The sequence below is a fragment of the Balaenoptera borealis genome, assembly GCF_965194805.1.
Source record: "Balaenoptera borealis genome assembly, chromosome: 19".
NCBI classification, from domain to species: Eukaryota; Metazoa; Chordata; class Mammalia; order Artiodactyla; family Balaenopteridae; genus Balaenoptera; species Balaenoptera borealis.
This window is the reverse complement of record NC_138878.1, coordinates 17,415,624-17,439,565: the sequence shown is the minus strand read 5'-3', so window position 1 is coordinate 17,439,565 and position 23,942 is coordinate 17,415,624. Positions and strand designations below refer to the sequence as shown.

Below are 23,942 nucleotides of genomic sequence, written 5' to 3'. Positions count from 1 at the left end.
GTCTGTTTGTTGGTTTTATAACTGCAATAGTAGGGCCCGAATATACATACACATGGAAATTAATCACTTTGGGAGGTTTAACAACTTGTAGATAAGAAGATAAAGATGTACAAAAAATATAAAGTGAAATGGGTGCAGGTGGGATAGAAAAGTAGAGATGCTTATGGAATCTTAGAATTGGCAGGAAGAAGACATTTCCTTGTGTAATTTATCTTCTCATGTGATAAGCCTGTGCCACAGGGCAAGAGGGCACACCTTGAATCAAAGTTTCTGTATATTGTTTCCCTAGACTTGTGCAGTCCAGTATGGTAGCTACTAGCTACATGTAGCTAGTTAAGTTAAATAAAATTTTAAAATTCAATTCCTCAGTTGCACTAATCTCATTTCAAGTGCTCAACAGCCATATGTGGCTAATGGCTACTACTACACAGTGCAGATATAGAACCTATTCGTCACTGCAGAATAAATGCCAACTCAGTCAGAGTTAAGGCATTTGTGGTTTGGAAAGGAATCAAGAAATACAAGTTTTGGTAAAAAAAAATTGGTCCTGTTGACCGTAGTTTGTTTTTGGTGAGTGCTGTGTCTAGTTAAACATTTCTCAATGGAAAGCCAAGTTTAGGATGTACTTTGCATTTCCTCACTTGCCTTAAGTTCTTAGTGTCTGAAACTTCTCACCAACCCCTCCCCCTTTTTGGCGGGGGGGGTAAAGGGAGCAGGGAGTATGGTGGGAAAGCACATTAGATAGTCAGATTTAAAAAGGTTTTAAAGGAATTACTTGCTCCCCTGTTCAAAGTTAGTTTTTATTAAAGAGATTCATACATACCCTGTTCCTTGGCACCACTGCCAGAGGAAACTAGCAATCTTTACAACCATTATCAGAGTCAGGAAGCAGGGAGGTAGAGATAGCTGTTAACTAAAACCTCTCATGGCTCAGGCAGATTCTACTTTCTTTCCTAATGGCCATTACTATCCAGTCTGTGCCGCTACAAGGGACCCACTGCAGCCCTTCTAGAGTCCCTCTATCAAAAGAAACAGCCTTTTACTGGAGGCAGGTGGCCTGGGAAAGCCCAGTCTTAGTGCTGACAAAACGGGAGACGCTCTTCCCCTTAATTGGCTTTGGCGTAGGAGGAGAATGGGAATGCAGGTAAGATGTCTGGGCCAGGAAGCTTCACTTTCACAGCATCTCCCCCGCCCCCAGACTCTAAGGTCAGTTTTGACTGAGACAAAGGGGGGCCCTACAGATAGTAGAAAAGACGCACTCCCTTAGTGCAAGTTTTCACCATGGTGGAATGGTGCTGTTGGATATGCTTTTTCCTTCCACGTGTTAAGCTAGGAAGCCCGAGAGGATGTTAACTAGTGTGGCTGACACTGCAGTCACAGAACCCTCAGGGGCTTGTGGTAGAACCTCAGGGATGTCACAGGATCATCAGTCTGAATCCAGGTCATGGGGGCTGTCATAGCCAAACTCCTTCTGCACATCCAAAGGGTATTTGCTCCACATCTGTGGTCCTCTGTTGTCTCCTTCTTCTTCACTGAGGCTGTTGTAATCATCAGAGACTAGAATGAGATAACAGGAATGGGCTCTAATTGTATGGTTTTCTAAATGACCACAAAAGCCCCTTCCCTTCTCAAAAACGTTTGTTTTGTTTCCTATTATAAAATACTTGCTCAATAAAGAAAATTTAGAATATAGAACAATTTTTTAAAAAGCAATAAAATTCTTACCATGTAAACCAAGTCCTTTAACATTGGAGTGCTTTGTCATTTTCCTCTCAGTATTTTTTTGTTGTTGTTATAATAGTTGTAGTCATATTGCAAATATAATTTTGTCCCTTGCCACTTCCCCAATAGAATATCCCATAGCTTGATTAACTGTTCCTCTATCATCAAACACCAAGAAAGTCGAAGAACTGTGGTGCCAGAGCATCCTTCCTTCCTCTTCCCCCACGTACCATGTCTGTGTTGTTGCACAGGTAAATGCAACAATTCCTTGGCTTATGAAAACCCTGGGCCCACTCCTACTGGCAAACCTCTCCAGCACTCTATTCAAAGTAGGAGGGAAAGGGACCATTGCTAGGCAATGAAAGAACTAAGGATTTGAACCCAGGCCTAACTGACATTATACATCCAGCAGCCCCCCTGGGAACACTGGTCCTTGCATGTCCTACAGCTCCACCAGCTTGTGGTCAAGCTGGTGGAGCTCAAAGGGCAGAAAAGGAAAACCAGCTAAGATATACCTGTCAACCTTGCTCACACCTCAGTCCCAGATCCCACCAGTCCCTCCCCAACCAGGGCTGCTACCACCTACCTCTGGAATCTTCATCTCCGTCACTGTTCTCCTCCTCTGGGTACTCATTGCGCCAATTATTCTCACTGTTCTCATCATCTTCATCTTCATAAATGTCCTCTGGTTGTTGGTCATCATTCACCTGCACATCTCAACATAAACATGAGTATAAGTCAAAACCTCTAAAGTTATGCTCTGGGGGAAGCTATTAGCAGACCAACTGGGAGAGATGTCATTTAAGGGTGATGTGTGAAAAAGAGAAAACATAGGTGTTAGTTTGGTAGAGGCTGCAGTAACCTTAGGCTGTAAGAGGGAGACAGTAGCCCTACTCTACTCAGAGTCTAGCTCCAGGAACCACATTTCCTGGTTGGATGATCTGAACTCTACCAGAAGGGAACGCAGCAGGGTGCGGAGGAGAGACAGCTCTGAGCAGGTGATGGCAGTGATCTTCAAACTGCTGAAGGCCAGCCAGGTAGGAGAGGGATTAAATGGATTACAGGTGATGCCAAAGGTTAGAGCCAAAACCCAAGTGTGAAATGCAGAAAGGAGGGGGGCTGTGCAGTCGTCCAAGGTGGGTACCTGACTGTGAGGCCACTTATAGTGCAGGTGTGGGACAGGGTGCTTCTCTCATAATAAGAGGATGAGAGGTAGACCTTAACTTTTCTCATTAATAATTTTAGAATTTAATAACGTCAGGATGTTAGCTCTCTTAATCCAAGGTTTTTCACCCTTTAAGATACAATTAATGGGGGCTTCCCTGGTGGCGCAGTGGTTGAGAGTCCGCCTGCCAATGCAGGGGACACGGGTTCGAGCCCTGGTCTGGGAGGATCCCACATGCCGCGGAGCAACTAGGCCCGTGAGCCACAACTGCTGAGCCTGCGCGTCTGGAGCCTGTGCTCCGCGACAAGAGAGGCCGCGACAGTGAGAGGCCCGCGCACCGCGATGAAGAGTGGCCCCCGCTCGCCGCAACTAGAGAAAGCCCTCGCACAGAAACGAAGACCCAACACAGCCAAAAATAAATAAGTAAATAAATAAATTTATAAAAAAAAGATACAATTAAAAAAAAAAAAAAAAGCTTTTGTTTCCATAGGTCCCCTACACAAAATGGCTAAGTATTTCCATATAGCCTATGCACATTCTCTCATATACTTTATTCTTTTAAATTTTTACTTACTTACTTATTTTTTAAATTAATTTTTATTGGAGTATAGTTGCTTTACTCCTCTCATATACTTTAAATCATCTCTAGATTACTTGTAATACCTAATACAACGCAAATACTATGTAAATAGTTGCCAGTGTGCAGCAAATTCAAATTTTGCCTTTTGTAACTTTCTGGAATTTCCCCCACCGGAATATTTTTGATCTGTGGTTGGTTGAATTCGGGGATGCAGAGCCCACGGAACCTGCAGATTACATAGCACCAACTGCATAAACAAGACTATGTTGCAAACCTTGTAAGACACTCATTAAGAGCAAAAAGTATCAATGTAGACTGTCTTTCCCAAAATTCCTGCACTAAACCCAGGTTTCTAAAAGGCATTTAGCATAAATTTTTCCTTTTAAGCAAGGATAAGAAGAACTAAGAACAATGGCGATCAGGAGTAGAACCTAGGGAGGCAAAGCACGTGACTAGAAAATGAACTGAGGCTGCCTCATGCCCCCTGCCTCACGGGCCCCCTTACCAACTCCCACTCTTGGCTATAGGGCTGCACAGAGAGGATGTTCTCAATCCATCCTGGAGTGGCCATGTCCAAATAGTAAATGTCATACACATAGTTGTCCTTCTGTTCCTCCTGGTACGCAACTCTTGGTCCATCTTCAGATACAGTCAACCGCTCACGGATCAACTCTACAGAATTGCAGAGGATCACATCTGGGTCAGATGTCTGTAAAGAGAACAGCAGATGATACATGCATAACTTAAAACATGGATGTCCCAAGAGGAGGAACCTAAGACCTCGGTGAAGGAAGCCTCCCTGCAGTTCTCTATGTTGAATTCAAGATTCTTATCCCCATGGCCTACTAGTCTCTTCTCAGTTATCTATGAAATTTAAAAAAAATCAAGTCTCTATAAAATGAATGTGTAGTACTTTTTTTAAGATAGAAACTTACAAGATAGCTTCATGCTCTTTTGTGCTTGGCTGACATAAGAGAGCACACGGGAAGACTGGCCTGAGGAAGGGGAGAGCCAGCAGAGCTGGCTAGTCTTGCCCCCAGGCTCTGCTTCTACAGGTCTTCTCTGAGCTCCTTTGGTATGATGTTCTCCCCTTGGAGATCCACAGGCCGACAGCAGCACCCCTATGGTTGACCCCCAAATGGGTCTGCATTTTGTGTGGCCTCCTATAGGGGCCTATGGGCGATTCCTGGACCCTGGTGACTACCACCAGCCATCACCCACCACTTGGCTTGCTCACCCTGACATCCTGCTTTTAATCACAAACGAGGAGTGGCCTCCCCTATAATCCTTTTTCTGATAGTTTGAGATGGATTGCCCCAGAATAGAACTTGCCCAGGTAAGATGTGCTCCAGTGGCAAGAGGCTGTGTTGTCTAGGGTAGCACAGGTCACTTTGGAAACCAGAGGGACATGCTGCCAGTCACTCTCGACAGGTTCATCACCGGAAGCTCTGCAGCTCAAACCAGACACCATACAGGGGGAAGAGGGGGGTGTCCCATGGCCAGGGCAGATAAAGGGAGACCAATGTTCTCATCATTTACAGGCTACAGGGAATTAATTCTTTCTTGCTCCAAAGTCAAAAGGAACTAGAGATGTCAGTTTTTGTGCAGACTCTTGACCAACCTCAAAGCTGCTTACAAGAAAACTTCTGGTTCCAACTCACAAGCCCTCAGCCTTCAGTTCAACAAATTATGCAGCCATTAAAATATTTACAAAAACTAGCAATACAGGGACTTCCCTGGTGGCGCAGTGGTTAAGAATCTGCCTGCCAACGCAGGGGACATGGGTTCGAGCCCTGGTCCGGGAAGATCCCACATGCCATGGAGCAACTAAGCCCGTGCGCCACAACTACTGAGCCAGCACTCTAAAGCCCGCGATCCACGACTACTGAAGCCTGCGCGCCTAGAGCCCGTGCTTTGCGACAAGAGAAGCCACTGCAATGGGAAGCCTGCGCAGCACAACTAGAGAAAGCCCGCGCACAGCAACGAAGACCAAACACAACCAAAAATAAATAAATATATTAAAAAACAAAACAACAGGGGCTTCCCTGGTAGCGCAGTGGTTAAGAATTCACCTGCCAATGCAGGGGACACGGGTTCGAGCCCTGGTCCGGGAAGATCCCACATGCTGCAGAGCAACTAAGCCCATGCGCCACAACTACTGAGCCTGCGCTGTAGAGCCTGCGTGCCACAACTACTGAAACCCGCATGCCTAGAGCCTGTGCTCTGCAACAAGAGAAGCCACTGCAATGAAAGTCTGCGCACCACAACGAAGAGTAGCCCCCGCTCACCACAACTAGAGAAAGCCCGCGCGCAGCAACGAAGACCCAATGCAGCCAAAAATAAATAAAAATTAAAAAAACAAACTAGCAATACAGAAAAACGCCAGACATAGAATTTTACACTCAAAAGGAAATAAACCAATTTTACACTCAAAAGGAAATAAACCAATTTTACTCCAGTTATCTTTGGGATGGGGGTAAAATGGGTGATTCGCCCCTGCCCTTTTACTTTTAATTTTGCTACTATTTTTTCAAATTTCCTGTAATGAACATACATTATTTTCATAAAAGAAAAATTGTTTTAAAGTCTAGTCTGTGTATGTTTACCTATATCTTCAATTATGCTACAAACAGCATTTTCTATTATTAAACATAAATAAGTATTTTCCCATCTTTCCAGTCTTCATGGTTATCAATTTAATGGTCCAAGCAGTTGCACATGTCAATTTCTTAGACATAATTTTTAGCCTCCATACACAACATTGCAATGAATGTGTCAATTCTTGCATTTGAAAAATGGAGATAAAAGTACCTACCTTATATGGTTTTTGTGAGGATAAAATGAGCTAAAGTGGGGGGTAAAAGTACCTAACACAGTACTTGACACATAATTACTTAGTATACCAATAGTTGCTTTTGTTAATACCATAGCTATTTGCTTCTGCTGAATTATTTCCCTAGGATAAATCCTGGGGGTGCAATTACTAAATAAAATGAACTGAACTTTTCCCCTTTAATTTTTCAGATTTGTTGTCAAATATACTTTGTTTAAAACTTAGATCATGTCGGGACTTCCCTGGTGGCTCAGTGGTTAAGACTCCACGCTCCCAATGCAGGGGGCCTGGGTTTGATCCCTGGTCGGGGAACTAGATCCCACATGTGTGCCGCAAGTAAGGAGCCTGCCTGCGGCAACTAAGACCCCACGCAACCAAATAAATAAATAGATAAATAAATAAATAAAATAAAAACTTAAAAAAAAAAAAACCCCAAACTGAGATCATTTCGATTTAAGAAGAAACCCACTGTAATGTGGCAGAGAAATGCTCTCACTAATTTTAAAATCTCTTTAGAGACTTCCCTGGTGGTACAATTGTTAAGAATCCGCCTGCCAATGCAGGGGACATGGGTCCGAGCCCTGGTCTGGGAAGATCCCACATGCTGCGGAGCAACTAAGCCTGTGCGCCACAACTACTGAAGCCCGTGTGCCTAGAGCCCGTGCTCCACAACAAGAGAAGCCACCGCAATGAGAAGGCCGTGCACCACAAGGAAGAGTAGCCCCCGCTCGCCGCAACTAGAGAAAGCCCGCGTGCAGCAACGAAGACCCAACGCAGCCAACAACAACAAAAAATCTCTTTAGATTTTTGGACGGCTTTGGAATCCAAACAATAAAAATAGTTTTAAAATACTAGGCTCCAATCTATTTTTAGGATGCCTGATATTACTGTAAAGCCCTGCTGTTTTCCCAAAGGCTTGCATCAATTTTAAGCACAACAGTCGTACAATTTTAATTACAGCCTTGCCAGCAGAGCTACTGGCAAACCTTTTCCTGATAGTCTAGTAGGCATAAAACCTCAAGTTTGCTTTCAGTTTAAATTTATGTTCTTTAATAATTATTCTGCGCAAACATTTTTGATGTGTTTACAGTTTGTATCGCATTGTTGGGAAAATCTGTGTTCATATCCTTCCTAACTTATCTACTAGTTTTTCTTATATGATTTAATGAGCTATTTAATTGACTTGATTCCATTGAACATTGGTTTACTTTTAAAAATGTGTAACTCATGATGCAGTGTGGAATTAGTTTTGGTAAAAGAGGTGGCTATGGACATCATGCCCAAATTGTTATCCAGGTGTACTAGGAATGTGATTAAATATCTTTTGCTTGATATATTTTGAATAAAAATTTCATTTTTTAAAAATAAAGTTATTTTTTATTTATTTATTTTTGGCTGTGTTGGGTCTTCGTTGCTGCGTGCAGGCTTTCTCTAGTGCGGCGAGTGGGGGCTACTCTTTGTTGCGGTGCGCAGGCTTCTCATTGCGGTGGCATCGCTTGTTGCAGAGCACAGGCTCTAGGTGCGTGGGCTTCAGTAGTTGCAGCACGTGGGCTCAGTAGTTGTGGCGCACAGGCTTAGTTGCTCCGCGGCATTTGGGATCTTCCTGGACCAGGGTTTGAACCCATGTCCCCAGCATTGAGCATTGGCAGGCGGATTCTTAACCACTGCGCCACCAGGGAAGCCCAAAATTTCATTTTTTTAAACTTCAAAAACTTAAAAGTAGATTTGAAAAATGTTTATCAAGAGGGAGCATACCTTAGATTGAGAATTTTCTATTTCTTTGGTCTTACTGCATGTAGTTGACGTTGCTTTTTGGAAGTGAGGTACAAAACTAACTTAGGAAATGTAATTAGTAGAAAGTAACACTGGGGGCTTCCCTGGTGGCACAGTGGTTGAGAATCCGCCTGCCAATGCAGGGGAGAGGGGTTCAATCTCTAGTCCGGGAAGATCCCATATGCCGTGGAACAACTAAGCCCGTGCGCCACAACTACTGAAGCCTGCGCGCCTAGAGCCTGTGCTCTGCAACAAGAGAAGCCACCGCAATGAGAAGCCCGCGCACTGCAACGAAGAGTATACCCCACTCGCCTCAACTAGAGAAAGCCCACGCACAGCAATGAAGACCCAACAGAGCCAAAGATAAACATAAAAAAAAAAAAAAGTAACACTGAATTAAATGTGAGAAGACTTGCATTCTAATCCAAAATCTGCCTCAAACTTGGTATGCTACCCAGGCCTGGTCCTTTAACCTCCCTTTGATGAGTTTTCCCCTCTGCTTTATCTTTACCTTGGTCAGAATCCTCCAGTGATTCCCCATCTCTGGGTGAAAGGCAATGTATCCTTGCAACTACCTAGTTGAAAGGGTTTAGCAGGTATCCTCTCCCCAAATTCCTTACTATCTTCCCCCATCCCCCTGGGCTCCATGCACAATGACCTTGCAAACACCAGACAAATTCGGCTTCAGGGTCTTTGCACTTAGAGCTCCTCAGTGTGAAACCCCTCTGCCCAAGATATCCGCAGTGCCTTGCCATTCAAGTCTTTACTCAAAAGTCATTTTCTCAGTGAAAATGACATTGAAATGGAATGATGAATGAAGCGCCCCAATAGCCCATTTCACCATCTGACATTGAATTTGTCTGATGTTTCTCTCCTCTACCTGAATGTTAGGTCCTCACTGCTGTATCCACAGAACCTAAGAACCATGCCTGGCACATAGTGGGCGCTGAGTAAATACTTGTTGAATGGATAATCTAACCTGTAAAACATGTCCATCAAGCTGGATGGATCATCCATCTCTAAAGTGAAGCCATGTGTACCCTCCTTAACTGTGTGCTAACTTTGCGTACTCTCTGTCCCGAGAAGCCCAGAGCTCGACTCCCGGCGTGTACTCACTTTGCAGGAGATCGCGGCGGCCTCTGGGTCTCCTTCCTCGTGGACCAGGTCCAACAGCTGGAAGCCTGCGTCCTCGGCGGCTTCTGGGCTTCCCGGCGCGTCCTCGGACCCCAAGCCGCCCGATGGAATTCCCGAGGATCGGCGGCTAGAGACTACCCTGTAGCGGCCGTTCTGCCGGATCTCCCGAGCCGACGCACGGAGATGACGGCGGATGCGCTGCTGGCTGCCCAGGGACGGGCGCAGGGCGGCTCGCACAAGCGGCTGTACTGGCTCCTCCTGCGGGGAGTGGGGAGGGGGGAAGAAGCGGGGTTATGGGGCGGCATAATCAGGGGTTCGTGAAAGGGTGAGGGAAAATGATGCACCCCAGCTGCGCCCTAAGATCCCTTTCACACTGGCTCCCTCCCGGCCCTATACCTGGGAGCGCACGGTGGCCACCAACTGGAAGACATTATTTTCTGCTGCTCTCTCCAGATCCTCCGGAGGCGTCTTTTGGGCTCCCGACTCAACTGCGCTGGGGCAGAGGCGTTTACAAGCGAGGACAAGTGCCTCAGCGGGTTCCGCACTGCGTTTCCGCTTCACGCGGAGGACCGCTGTCATGCCCCCCTCCATAGCAGCTGTCGTGGAGCACTATGGGAATGCGCGGGGTGCGACGGAAGAGCTTTCCAGTTCTGCTTCCGGGCCCCGCCCCCGGCACGCTCAGCGGGCCCAGGGAAGTCCCGCCTTTGCACGCCTGCCGCGGTAAGATGGCGGTGGCGGCGGAAGTGAATGGAGCGGTTCTCCTGGCCGGTGAGGCGCTGGGCTGGTTGGGAAGGTGGGGTCGCGGTTGAAGGGTCGGGTGCAGCCAGCATCCTGTGCTCAGCCCAAGGCGTCGGCGGAGGAATGTGGCATGGTCGTACTCGGACACTGGGGTACGCATCTCTTCGGGACTCTGGAGGAACTTTCTAGAGTCTGTATGGGGCGGCTCAGAGCTCCCGGGCCGGCGGTAGTGCGGGGTTCTAGGCGGTCCCTGGCTCTGCCATCCAGTCGGGTCATTGCTTCTAGCTGGGCCTGTGACTGAGCACCCCTGCCGGGACCTGGATCATAGTACTTGGTGCCTTCCTTCAGCGATAGAGACCCGCGCCGCAAAATTAACGGAGCTCCAGCCATCGCGCCTCGACTGGGCCACGGTTCCCTGGCTCACTGGTCTTTCCCAGTCGCAGTATTCTCAGTAGTTGAAAATCTCAGTAGTTGAAAATCTCAGTAGTTGAAAATCTCAGTAGTTGGAAACCAGTCTATCTACCACACACTGGCCAGAGCGGCCCTGTAAAAGCGTACATCCAACGTAGATATTCTTTTGCTTAAAACCCTTGAGTGGCTCCCAGTGCATTTAGAACAAAATCCAAACACCTTTCCGCAGCCGACGTTGCACGAAGCCCACCCCTAGTCGCCCATCATTTCTTCTGCTCAAAGTGCTTCAGTCACTCAGGCTTTTGTCACTCTGCACCTTGTTCTTTACATCTTAGGACCTTTACTTGGAAAAGTTGGGGTAAGGATTCCTGAAATATGAGCATTGCACTTTCACAGCTTTTAACCTGGGTTATTCTGTAGGCCTCAACTTAGATGCTCTTTTCTTCAGAGAGTCTTTCCATAACTTTGTTATTCTCTTTCATAGCGCCCTGTATATTTCCTTTCTTGCCCTCAGGTAGTCTTTAATTGTATATTTATATTTATTCTCTTTCTCCCATTAGGGTCTGTAAATTCTTGGAGGACAAGGACCTCCTCTGTATTGTTTACGATAGTCCTCTAGTCCTAATACAGTGCCTGGCATACAGAAGGTGCCTAGTAAATTTTGAATAAATGAACCAGACGTCTGCTCTGAAATCTGACTAGTAAAGCAATTAGGGCTTGCAATGGTGATTTCCATTAACCGTGTGAGTTCACAGCTCTTGGAGAATGAGGAGGAGGTTAGAGTATCCTGAATCTGGAGTATGGGCTCCTTCTTGGAGAGGACAAGTCCTAATAATACGAGGCAATTCATCCATAGAAGATGTTTAGTGTTCACCCAGAGAGGTTACAGGACATGGTTCCTGTCCTCAAGCATTTATTTAGACTTATATGAAACCAGTGACTTCTCTACAGATCTGAAAAGACATTGTGGTCCTAGTTACAGCCTCTGCAACATCACAGATGAAAAGGGAATTCCATAAATTACAGTTCTTTACTATACTCTTAACCTTTAAGTGACTTTATGGTTGATTCCACATGGACCACAGGATAAGGGTTTCAGGACTCTTCACAACATGTACCCCACCAACATGTTTGACTCCTTGTTCAGTGAAACTTCAGCTAAACGGATTAGTTCACTGTGCGTGATGGTCTAAGCCTTTCTAATCTGGTGAAGTGCTCTCTCCGTCTCCTCACCCACCTAAATCCTACCCATCTTTTAAACTTTTGTCTACTACAGCATTTGTTGGACACAGTTATCTAAAGCATATTACAAATTATGGTAGTTCTAGATACTCTGTCTTTTAATAATAAGTATTAGCAGAGATGTGCAGAGCTTTTCAAACTGTAGGTTGCAACCCTTTGGTGAGTTATTAAATCAATTTAGTGGATCGTGACCAACACAAAAAATAAAAATTAAATACAGTGGACTATATCAGAGGGTCTTGCCTACAGGAAGACTAAGTATTGTTTTCTGAAACTTTGCATGTGCGTGTGTATGTTGTCTCTCAAGGTAAAGCATATTTCTTACTGGGGTTGTCGGAAACCTTGAGAGCCACTAAATTAGAGAATAGATATGCTGAAGTAGAGTTAGAGGTAGAGTTTTACTGAAGGACAAATTGACTGCTTTGAACCAGTCCAGTGACTGCCTGAGTCTTTTCAGAAAAGATTGTTCTCCATCCTCTAGTATAAGAATTCAGTGTTTATTTAGTTTAGATAACTTCAAAAGAAAGTAACTCTTGCCAGTAAAATGCCTTAGGAATGTTTAGGGTCCTGTGGAGTAGGCATTCTTCCTAAGGTTTCCTGATGATGGATCAGTGTTTATCAAGAAATGAATGGGAGTGTGGAACACTTGCTGTTTTCTGAATGGTAAGAGGGAGGGCACTGTGAGAGGCCATATCTGCTGAGAAGTACTTTCAGAGTTTGAGCTTTGGTGTTTATCTCTCAGAAATAGATCTCTTTGGAGAAACAGGCCATATAAGATATGCATCTGGTGACATTTATTTGAAGGCTTTGTTTTTTTTTCAGACGGAGAAAGGTTTTTAAAAATTGTTTTTAAAATTGAATATGGGGCTTCCCTGGTGGCGCAGTGGTTGAGAATCTGCCTGCCAATGCAGGGGACGCGGGTTCGAGCCCTGGTCTGGGAAGATCCCACATGCCACGGAGCAACTGGGCCCGTGAGCCACAACTACTGAGCCTGCGCGTCTGGAGCCTGTGCTCCGCAACAAGAGAGGCCACGACAGTGAGAGGCCCACGCACCGCGATGAAGAGTGGCCCCCGCTCGCCGCAACTAGAGCAAGCCCTCGCACAGAAACGAAGACCTAACGCAGCCAAAAATAAATAAATAAAAATTTAAAAAAAAAATTGAATATGGGGTGGATAAGTAATCATAAAAAATAGTGAGGCATAAAGAATGACAATATCATGGACACCTGTATCCCCACCACCCGGTTTTTAAATTTTTTAATTATTTAAAATTTTAAAAAAAAAATTTATTTACCTTGGCTGTGTTGGATCTTCGTTGCTGCGTGTGGGCTTTCTCTAGTTGCGGCGAGCGGGGGCTACTCTTCGTTGCGGTGCGTGGGCTTCTCATTGCGGTGGCTTCTCTTGCTGCAGAGCACTGGCTCTAGGCGCGCGGGCTTCAGTAGTTGCAGCTCGCGGGCTCAGTAGTTGTAGCTCGCGGGCTTCAGTAGTTGTGGCGCACAGGCTTAGTTGCTCCGTGGCATGTGAGATCTTCGCGGACCAGGGCTCGAACCCTTGTCCCCTGCATTGGCAGGCGGATTCTTAACCACTGCGCCACCAGGGAAGCCCCCACCACCCAGTTTTAGAAAAATAACAATACTGTTACTTTTGAAGTCCCTTGTGTGGCCCTTGTTGATTCCATCCTTTTCCCTTCCCTCTTAGAGGTAACCGCTATCCTCATTCCCTGCCATGCTTTTTAGTGTGATCCCTGAAGAATATATTGTTCTATGTTGAATAGTTATAAATTTCATATGAATGGAATCATTTGTATTCTGTGATTTGCTTCTTTTTTGGCTCAATGTTATATTCCTGGGATTAGCCATGTTTGCATATAGCTCTGATTTATTTGTTCAGGTGAGGTTTCTTTGTTGGTTTGAATTGCTTTTTCTTTGTATTTTTCCTTAAACTAAGTGTTTACCTTTCTGAGGCAGTATTGGTGACACTCCTTTACCACCACCCCAATCTCTTTGTGTTTTCCTTTCCTTCTAGCCCTTTCCTTTGCTTTATTTCTCTTCTTACCTGCCTTCACCTGTACTCAGGTGCACCTGTAAGGCTCATTTGACCCTATTGAAATCATTGAGGACTGCTGAAGTTTCCAGAAAGCTTTCTGAGTTTTTGTCTTAATAGTATTTGATGTTATATGCTGAATATAAAACCAAGTAACCCTGCTGGAAGGATTAAAATGCTGATTAACAAATAGTTTCAGTGACTGTGACATTTTTGTCTTTCTTGATTTCTTTTTTTTTTTTTTCCTCTTCATTTTTGGGCATTACAATTTGAAGAGATTTCTGACGATCAGACCTGTCTATAGGCAGCTGGCAAGGCTGCTTTTCTACGCTAAAACTGAGGAGCTAATTGGCACCATGAAAGTCTTCTGCGGGCGGGCCAACCCAACCACGGGGTCTGTGGAGTGGCTGGAGGAGGATGAGCATTATGATTACCACCAGGAGATCGCAAGGTAACAAGGGTTTTTCCACAGTTGGCTGCAGCTGGGTGGGGCCCTTGATCTCAAAGCAGATGCCTTGGAATCCAGTCTGAGTGGGGAATAGGCTGTCACCCAGTGCTTCTGATCAGGGCAGGTGTTGGTCACCAGCAGGTCTGCTCAGCTGGGCAGGTTTGTGTGGGAGTTAGGCAAAGTTATGCCTGTGTGGAGAGTCAGACATTTTGTGGCAGCTGTACCAGAGTCCCCAAGGATCTGTCTTGTGGACCAAAGAGGACCCAAGGTTCAGTAGTAGTAGTAGTAGTAGACGAGTTTATGAAATTTAATTATTTACTTGTGTCACTGAAATGGTGGCACATTTATCATATAGTTAACTTCTCTTTAATGGAAAAAGTGGGAAAAAATGAGGTTTTTTTTTTTCCTTTGGAAGGATGTTTAAAAGTATGTGAGTTACTGTTGTTTAGCAGTCATTAAGTGCATATGACACCGTGCTAAGGCTGTGAATACCAAAATGACAAAGATAAGGTTCTCATCCTCAGAGAACATGCAGTTTTGTGGAATAGACAGACATATAAAAAATTATGACACCATGAGATAAAAGTCAGTGGAAATGGGCACAGAAGTACATGGAAGCAGCAAGAACCAACTGGGCTGGGAGGGCGATATTTGAATGATTTCCTGAATCTAAAGGGAGGGAGATTGCTTTCTGAGCAGCAGGGATTATGTGCAAACTTCCAGATGAGCTAGTTTGAGGAATGGCTAGCCAGGTCAGTGTGGCTGGAGTGTGGTGCAAAATTAGGGCTATGGTGAGAGAGGATGCTGAAAAAGTAGGCAGGGGTCATGTTGTAATTGGTGGTAACAAAATGCAGGAAGAGGAACCTGATTGTATAAGTTCTAGTTTAGCCACTTCTTAAGCTACTTGACTTCTTAACATCAAGTAGCTTGACGTTGGCCAAGCTACTAAACTTCTCTGAGGATCAATGTAGTAGTATATGCCTCATATACGGTATAACAGTATATACCTCAGTATAACAATATGTATATCTCATCATATAATACCCTTTTCTTAGGGTTATTTGATGAGTGAATGAAGTACAATGTCTGGTACAGAGTAGGGGCTCAAACACATTACTTTCTTTCTAAATATTTTGGACATTATTTTCTGAGTGATTGAGGTGTTAAATGGGAAAGAAAAAAGATTGGGTTGCATTTTGGAACATTAAGCTGAGAGCAGTGTGGAAAGTGGGTTGGAGGGTGTGAAAACCATATGGGCATTTGGGTGGATATTGCAACCCCAAGGCTGAGAGAGGGGAGGTGGAGAGAGGAGGAAAAAGCTTTGCGAGAGCTTGAGTTTGGTAACTCATTGGATGCAGTGATGGAAGGAGAGAGAGAAAATTCAGTAAGCACCAAGATTTCTGGTTAGAGTGACTACGTGGATGGAACTGTTGTTCCTTGAGAAGAACACAGGAGGAATGGGTGTTGTTGGGGTGATGAAGATTAGGTATCTGGCTTTGGACATCCAGATGGAAATGCCACTGGACAGATAAATATGGGTCTGGAGACAGTTTGCAGTTGTTAGAGTTGAAACTGGAAGAGATTGCAGGCTTTCTGAGATTGTGTAGAATGTGAAAGGTAGAGGGCTGGAGAAGGAATCCTGGAATAGCTGATGAGGCAAGACAACCAGGAGGGCATGGCCAGAGAGTAGAAAGGAAGAGAACGTTTCAGGAAGAGGGAGTGTCCAGCAGGGTCGGAGAAATCCTGGATGTTAGTGATGTGAGTGAGCTGGTGGTGCTTAGGGAGAGTGATGTCAGTGGAGTCAGGGGAGTGAGTGGGTGGTGAGGCAGGGAAGATGGGGGAGTGAAAATGCCCCTTAAAAGGTGGAGAAAAGTAGAAAGGATCAGATTTCAACTAAACACTCACAGGTGGGTTCAAATGTTAAAAACCTTGGTATGCCATTAAAAAAAAAAAGAAGCCTTTGCTTTTGGTGCAGTGTTCCTCAAAATGTAGAGTATGAAATACCTGTGTCACAGTTACCTGGAGCACCAGTTCAAGTGCAGATTTCCAGACTCCAGCTCCATCTTCTAGATCAGAAGCTCTTTGTGTGTATTGTGGGAATCTGCATGTAAAATAAGCTCTTCATTAATTCTGATGTCAACCCGAAGCTGGAGGTCCTCTGTTTAATGAGAGTGCCTTGACTCTCACCTGGAATTCTCAGACAGCATCTTTGGGCTGAGCCTGTTGAGTTCTGGGGGCTTATCCTGACCCTGCCAGAGATTTTTCAAGTTTTTGAATTACTACGATAGAAAACATGGATAAGCAGCTCTCCTCCCTGTAGTCTGGTGAACGCTTCTTAGTTGTCCCTGATGACAGCTAAGGGAAAGTGCCAGGCATGATACCCTTCACATATACAGCAGGCATATACTTTCCCTTTCCCCGATTCCTCTCCCCAGTGTTACATGTGTGATCATCCCAATGTACAAATGTATGCAAGATTATGTAAAGTATCGGACACATCTGAGATGTTCCTGAGGAAAAAATCGTATGATGTACAACATGATCAGTATGCTAGGACTATGGAATTACTGTGACAGGGCTTAACTATCAGCATTTTTAGTCCGAGATTCTTTACTGAAAATAAACATCTTTCTCTGAGATTTTTTCCTGCAGTACAGGAGAATGACAGTTTATAGCTCTGTTAAAATAGTTTAAAACGGGCCTGGATATTTGTTCCATCTGATAAAAGAATATGTTTATATATGTGAATATTCTCGTATGTTGATGTTTATCATTATTAGCAGAAGTTTCTGACCTGTCTTTTTATTTTTTTAGGTCATCCTATGCTGATATGCTGCATGACAAAGACAGGGTAAGTACAGAAGGAAACTATTATCTTAATGTGGTGTTTGAAACTTTCCATTACAAGAAGGTTAAAAACTTCCCCCCGAGGCATGATGTTAGAATGATGCAGAGAGGCAGTACGGTGTAGTGGTTGGGAAATCAGGAAGCTGGGTCCTACTTCCTGCTCTGTTATTGACTTGAGCGTGACCTTGGAGAAAACATGGGACCTCTGCAGACCTCATTTATTAGAATTTACAATGAGTGGGCCATACTAGCTGATTTCCATGATCTCTAGATAAAAATACTTTAATTACACAGTTTCACCTTGTATAGTCAGTTTGTAATTTTAAAATAAAATCTCTAGAGGTCACTGCAGACTGTATTTTGTAAAGCATATTTGGCTTTCACTGCAGAATTACATTTCAGCTTTTGTCCTTTGTTTCATCTGAGTTTTCTTTGTCTGTTTGAGTAAATGCTACAGTTCTGGTCTTATGATGGCTAGCAACCCAGGATTTCCTGGTCTACCAGAGTGCTTGACTAGTCAGCCTCATCCAGATGGTTCAGAAATTGGGAGGCTTGAAGGAGAATGATGCAGGGCTACACTTAAAAACTGAGCAGTGCACTGCAGAAAGATCAGGGAACATGGCAGGGCTGGTCATGAGGCTGTGTTGGTGGTGGTGTCTCCTTCACCCAGCCCTGGTTAACTGCTCAGCTTGCCTACTTCTTGGCAACACTCTGACCGAAGGACCTCCTTCAGCACCATTAGTGTGTAGGCTCCACGGGAGGGGCCAGGTGCCTCTCTAATTTTCATCAAATATCTGAGTGCCTTTGCTGAGCTGTTGGGGAATTACAGAATGTGGAACAAATATTGTTCCCGGCTTTTGACTAATCCTTTCTAGTTTAATGGTCTTCTTCTTGGACTCGTGGGCCTATGAGCCTCTCTGATTTTAGTGTCATCGCCATTGAGGGTCCTTCTTGACCCAGCTTCCAGGGGATTTGGACAAATGGCATTGTCATCCATCTGGTCAGCCAAGCCAGATGGCGCCCTTTTCCTTATCTGAGCCTGTAGTTAGTTGGTCATCATATTCTATGGTTCTTTCAACCCCATTGCCTGCTCAGCCGTCATTTACTGGTGTTGGTCCCTCTTCTCCTTCCTCTATACAGCAGCCCAAGGGGTCTTTCTGAAATGCCCATCTGACCATGTTACTCCTCTGGTTGAAACCCTTCAGTGGCCTCTCCCTGCTTTTGAGGTAAAATTCAACTGCCTTGGTGGAACATTCCTGACTCTTCATTATTTTCCTCTAACTTCTGTTCTCCCCTCCCCAGTTCTGCACATGAGGAAATGGAGTCATAAGTTGCTGGTTAGTGGCAGAGTCAAGAAAAACATATTTCTTTATGCTTTTGCATGGTGCCTCACATTTTGTTGTTTTATTTTATTTTTTTTAGTAAGGTTTTATTTATTTATTATTTATTTATTTTTTTGGCTGCGTTGGGTCTTCGTTACTGCGCACGAGCTTTCTCTGGTTGCAGTGAGCGGGGGCTACTCTTTATTGTGGTGTGCAGGCTTCTTATCGCGGTGGCTTCTCTTGTTGTGGAGCATGGGCTCTAGGCATGCGGGCTCAGTAGTTGTGATGTGCAGGCTCGGTAGTTGTGGCTCACAGGCTCTATAGCACAGGCTCAGTAGTTGTGGCACACGGGTTAGTTGCTCCGTGGCATGTGGGATATTCCTGGACCAGGGCTAGAACCCGTGTCCCCTGCATTAACAGGCAGATTCCTAACCACTGTGCCACCAGGGAAGTCTTGTTGTTGTTTTAAAACACTTCCAGGGCTTCCCTGGTGGTGCAGTGGTTGAGAATCTGCCTGCCAATGCAGGGGACACGGGTTCGAGCCCTGGTCTGGGAAGATCCCACATGCCGCGGAGCAACTGGGCCCGTGAGCCACGATTACTGAGCCTGCGTGTCTGGAGCCTGTGCTCCGCAACAAGAGAGGCCGCGATAGTGAGAGGCCCGTGCACCGTGATGAAGAGTGGCCCCTGCTTGCCGCAACTAGAGAAAGCCCTCGCACAGAAATGAAGACCCAACACAGCCATAAATAAATAAATAAATTAAAAAACAAAAAAACAAAAAAACACTTCCATTATCCCATAAAATTATTTCCTGTTTGTTTGTAATCAATCCTGGTACCCAACTCCCTGGTTGCCCCCGCCTGCCAGGCAACCACTGATAGGTTTTCTGTCTCTATAGTTTTGCCTTTCCTAGAAATTTCATCTAAATGAAATCATACGATATACAGTCTTATGTGTCTTTCTCCCTTCATTCATCATTTGAGGGTCATTCATGTTGAATGTGTCAATATCTATTCCTTTTTTTTTTTTTGGCCATGTTATGTAGCATGCGGGATCTTAGTTCCCCGACCAAGGATTGAACCCACGCCCCCTGCATTGGGAGTATGGAGTATTAACCACTGGACCTCCAGGGAAGTCCCAATATCCATTCCTTTTTATTGCTGAGTAATATTCCATTATATGGATATACCATATTTTATCCATTTACCAATTAACAGACATTTGGATTGTTTCCAGTTTTTGGCTATTTTGAATAGTTTTGTTGTGAACATTCACATATAAGTCTTTGTGTGGACATGTTTTCATTTCTTTCAGAAAATGTATAAGAGGGACTTCCCTGATGGCTCAGTGGTTAAGAGTCTGCCTGCCAATGCAGGGGACACAGGTTCGAGCCCTGGTCCGGGAAGATCCCACATGCCGCGGAGCAGCTAAGCCCATGCGCCACAACTACTGAGCCTGCGCTCTAGAGCCCACGTGCCACAACTACTGAGCCCAAGTGCCACAACTACTGAAACCCGCATGCCTAGAGCCCATGCTCTGCAACAAGAGAAGCCACCACAGTGAGAAGCCTGTGCACCGGAACGAAGAGTAGCCCCCGCTCACCGCAACTAGAGAAAGCCCACGGGCAGCAATGAAGACCCAAGGCAGCCAAAAATTAATTAATTAATTAATTTTTTAAAAAATGTATAAGAGTAGAATTGCTAGGTCTATATGTTAAGTGTACATTATTTAACTTTGTAGTTTTATTTTGTTTTAATTAATTAATTTATTTTTGGCTGCCTTGGGTCTTCGTTGCTGCACACGGGCTTTCTCTAGTTGCAGCGAGCGGGGGCTACTCTTCGTTGCGGTGCACGGGCTCTAGCTGCACAGGCTTCAGTAGTTGTGGCATGTGGGCTCTAGAGTGCAGGCTCAGTAGTTGTGGTGCACGGGCTTAGCTGCTCCGCGGCATGTGGAATCTTCCCGGACCTGGGCTCGCACCCGTGTCCCGTGCATTGGCAGACAGACTCTTAACCACTGTGCCACCAGGGAAGTTCCCAACTTTGTAGTTGTAATTTCCATTTTTTCTAATGGCAAATGATGTCAAACATCGTTTCATGTGCATATTTGCTATCCGAATATCTTTTTTGGTGTAGTCTAGGGTTTTGAACATTAGGTAGGACTCTTGATAGATACTACCAATTACCTTTTAAGAGGGCTCCAGTAGTAGCTTTAAAGTTGTATAATTAATTTTATTGATTTATTTGTATACAGCACGTTCTTATTAGTTATCTATTTTATACATATTAGTGTATACATGTCAATCCCAGTCTCCCAATTCATCCCCACCCCCTGCCACTTGCCCCTCTTGGTGTCCATATGTTTGTTCTCTACATCTGTGTCTCTGTTTCTGCCCTGCAAAACGGTTCATCTGCACCATTCTTCTAGATTCAAAGTTGGATAATTAAAAAGGGATAGCTAATTTAATGGGTGTTATTAATTTGGAACATATGTGGGCCCTGGTTTACTGTTGAGGATGCTGCTAATTAGGGTTCTCAGGTGATCAGCTCACTGAAACTCCCAGGCCAGCTCCCAGTCCCACTCTCTTTCTTGTTACCCCACAGGCACAGCTACACAAAGAAAACTGTGCCCTCCTGCTTTTTGGGGATATAGTGTATTTGATGTTCATTTTCCTAGTTCAACAATTCTAACAATTGCCATTCTGTTTTCTTTAACTTTTTTTTTCTTTCATCGTGGTAAAAAGCACATAACATAAAATGACATACTGATTTTATCCAAAGCATAAATGCAGTTACTTTAGGAGTCAAATATTTCTGTGAGGCTTATTGTGAAAAATAGCAGTCCCAGGGCTTCCCTGGTGGTGCAGTGGTTAAGAATCCGCCTGCCAATGCAGGGTACACAGGTTTGTGCCCTGGTCCGGGGAAGATCCCACATGCCGTGGAGCAACTAAGCCTATGCGCCACAACTACTGAGCCTGTGCTCTAGAGCCCGCGAGCCACAACTGCTGAGCCCATGAGCCACAACTACTGGAGCCTGTGCGCCGAGAGCCCGTGCTCCGCAGCAAGAGAAGCCGCCACAATGAGAAGCCCGCGCTCTGCAACGAAGAGTAGCCCCCGCTTGCTGCAATTAGAGAAAGCCTGTGTGCAGCAACAAAAACCCAACACAGCCAAAAAATAAATAAATAAAAAATAATTTCTAATAAATAAATAAATAAATAATAAAATTGGGTAGGCAGAATACACACACACACACACACACACAAAAACACGCCATTTAAAAAAAAAAAAAGAAGGGACTTCCCTGGTTGCGCAGTGGTTAAGAACCCGCCTGCCAATGCAGGGGACACAGGTTCAAGCCCTGGTCCGGGAAGATGTCACATACCACGGAGCAGCTAAGCCCATGAGCCACAACTACTGAGCCTGCACTCTAGAGCCCACGAGCCACAACTACTGAAGCCCGTGCGTCTAGAGCCCGTGCTCCACAACAAGAGAAGCCACTGCAGTGATAAGCCCGGGCACTGCAACGAAGAATAGCCCCCACTCACTGCAACTAGAGAAAGCCCGCGCTCAGCAACGAAGACCCAATGCAGCCAAAGATAAATAAATAAATAAATAAATTTATTTAAAAAAAAAAAGTCCCCTGGTGTATCGTCCCCCAGACAGTACCTTTTAATGGTTACCCTCAGAGGCAACCTCATTTCTTTTCTTTGAGCTGTTTTATGTTTACTTCCAGATCTAAATAACTATTATCTATTGACTTCCCGCTGTGAGAGCTGAGAGTTTGGTATTCTTTCAGCTCCTCCTTCCCACTCGTTCTCCTTTTGTCCCAATGTAGTTATAATTTTTGCTAAATTAATATTCAGTGTTTCAGTAGGCAAGTCACTTAAATTCTTTGTGCCTCTGTTTTCTCATCTGTAAAATAGGGATAACGATAATACCTCCTTTTGAAGGTTTGTGATGAGGTAAACACATAAATGTGCATGTTAGTTAAAATCATATGTTGACTTTATTAGACATGTGTAAACACTGTTCACAGTTGAGCTATGTGATATACTTTGATTGCTTTTTCTTTCTTGAATAACTCTTTATTAGTAATTATCTTATTTTTGCTTTGTTTTCTTTCTTTTTTTTTTCTTTCTTTTTTGGCCACGCCTTGCTGCTTGCAGGATCTTAAGTTCCCCGACTAGGGATTGAACCCACGCCCTCGGCAGTAAAAGCGTGGAGTCCTAACCACTGGACTGCCAGGGAATTCCCTTGCTTAGTTTTCTATGTACTCATCCTTTTATGCCCAAACTTTCTCCCAGTAGTATAAATTTCCTTTCTGAAGGAAAGGTCAAAACAATCAGCTATTCTGTCAGTTTCATCTTCTTGGAGATTGTCTCTGGGATCATTTTGCCCTGCTCCAGTCTAGACTGGGTGCCTTCTAGACCTGCTGTGTAGCTGTCGTCCTGGGATTCTTGTTTATTGTCTGTAGACTTCCTTCATTCCTCTTTTTTTATTGGGTCCTCCGTTTCCTGGATCCCATGTATTCCTCTTTGGTTCCCTCCCTCTTTGGTGAAGCTCATCCTTCCTCACTTTCCTGTGAGAGGGTTCGTGGGAAGTAAGGTTTTTGAGACTTGGCTTATCCAAAAACTTCTGTATTCTATCCTCACACTTAAGGCTGGATTCTAGTTTGGAAATCACTTCAGAATTTTGACATTATCACTCCATTTTCTTTTTAAGTCTAGTACTATTTTAAAGGCTTTGATATTTTAAAGTCTAGTACTATTCGTGTTCTTTAAAAGAACCTTTTTGTTATAACATAGACACACAAAACAGTATAAAATGTATATGTATAGTTTAAAGACGAATAATAAAACAAATGCTCATAGACTCACTACTCAGCTTAGGAAATGGAACCTTACCATTACTCGGAATTCCTTATGTGTTCCTTGATTGCATTTGTTTTCCTCCTTCCAGAAGTTTCCACTGTCTTGAATTTTGTATCAGTTACTCTCTTGCTTTTCTTTATAGTTTTACCACCTACTACATGTCCTTAAAATATAAATTCTTAGTTTTGCCTGTTTTTGAACTTTACACAGTGGAGTCATAATGTGTTTACTCTTTGTGACTTGTCTTTTTGCTCAGCATTGTTTTTGAGATTCATCCATTTTGCATGTAGCTGTAAGTTCATTCATTTTCACTGCTGTACAGATTCCATTGTGTAAATACATCACTACTTACCCATTCTTCTGCTGATAGGCTTTGGGGTTGTTTCCAGTTTCTTTCTGTTGTAAGTAGTGCTACCTGGAACATTCCAGTAACTGTACTCTGGTGCATATACATACTTTTCTCTAGGGTGTGTATACCTGGGAATGGAATTGTTGGCCATCAGCCATCAGGTGTGTTTAGCTTTACTGGGTAATGTCAGATTCTTTTCCAAACTAATCATGCCAGTTTACATTCTCACGTCCTATTAACCAGTTTTTACATCTTTGACAATCTGGTAGGATTGAACTAGTCTGTCACTATAGTTTTAATTTGCATTCCCCTGATCACAGCTGAATGTGAGCTTTTTTCATTTTTCGTTGGCTATTCATGTTTCCTCTTTTATGACCTAGTAATTTGTAGGAATTCGTTATATGTTCTGGGTACTAACCATTTGTCAGTTATATGTATTGCTCGTTTCTTAGTTTATGGGTTTTTTTTT

General features: G+C 44.2%; 2 protein-coding genes across 5 annotated transcripts in view; one reads left to right on the top strand and one right to left on the bottom strand.

Moving 5' to 3' along the window:
- Window positions 1-786: 786 nt before the first annotated feature.
- Window positions 787-9,843, bottom strand: SLC7A6OS (solute carrier family 7 member 6 opposite strand). Of its 2 annotated transcripts, none has more exons than XM_082369979.1 (5): window positions 9,604-9,843; window positions 9,190-9,465; window positions 3,973-4,176; window positions 2,309-2,429; window positions 787-1,538 (listed from the first exon to the last, which is right to left on the bottom strand). In XM_082369979.1, the coding sequence occupies exons 1-5, from the start codon at window positions 9,796-9,798 to the stop codon at window positions 1,375-1,377; spliced, it is 960 nt and encodes a 319-aa protein (XP_082226105.1). In that variant the 5' UTR covers window positions 9,799-9,843; the 3' UTR covers window positions 787-1,374. The 2 variants fall into 2 exon arrangements, with proteins under 2 accessions (XP_082226105.1, XP_082226106.1); XM_082369980.1 differs by having other exon boundaries at window positions 787-1,557; window positions 9,604-9,841.
- A 17-nt stretch (window positions 9,844-9,860) lies between these two features.
- PRMT7 (protein arginine methyltransferase 7) overlaps window positions 9,861-23,942 on the top strand; it is a 50,872-nt gene continuing 36,790 nt past the window's right edge. For 2 of the 3 annotated variants that reach the window (XM_082369851.1, XM_082369850.1), the window contains exons 1-3: window positions 9,861-9,975; window positions 13,917-14,092; window positions 16,904-16,940. In XM_082369851.1, the coding sequence (XP_082225977.1) occupies window positions 9,955-9,975; window positions 13,917-14,092; window positions 16,904-16,940 (234 nt within the window). In that variant the 5' untranslated portion in view covers window positions 9,861-9,954. The other variant, XM_082369852.1, reaches the window with a different exon arrangement.

Excerpts from the sequence above, each read along its gene's own strand:
- SLC7A6OS (XM_082369979.1), bottom strand. The coding sequence starts at position 9,798 with ATGGAGGGGGGCATGACAGCGGTCCTCCGCGTGAAGCGGAAACGCAGT. Across the intron at positions 9,466-9,603 it reads TGGCCACCGTGCGCTCCCAG|GAGGAGCCAGTACAGCCGCT; the intron begins GTATAGGGCCGG and ends CACTCCCCGCAG. Across the intron at positions 2,430-3,972 it reads ATAGCCAAGAGTGGGAGTTG|GTGAATGATGACCAACAACC; the intron begins GTAAGGGGGCCC and ends TGAGATGTGCAG.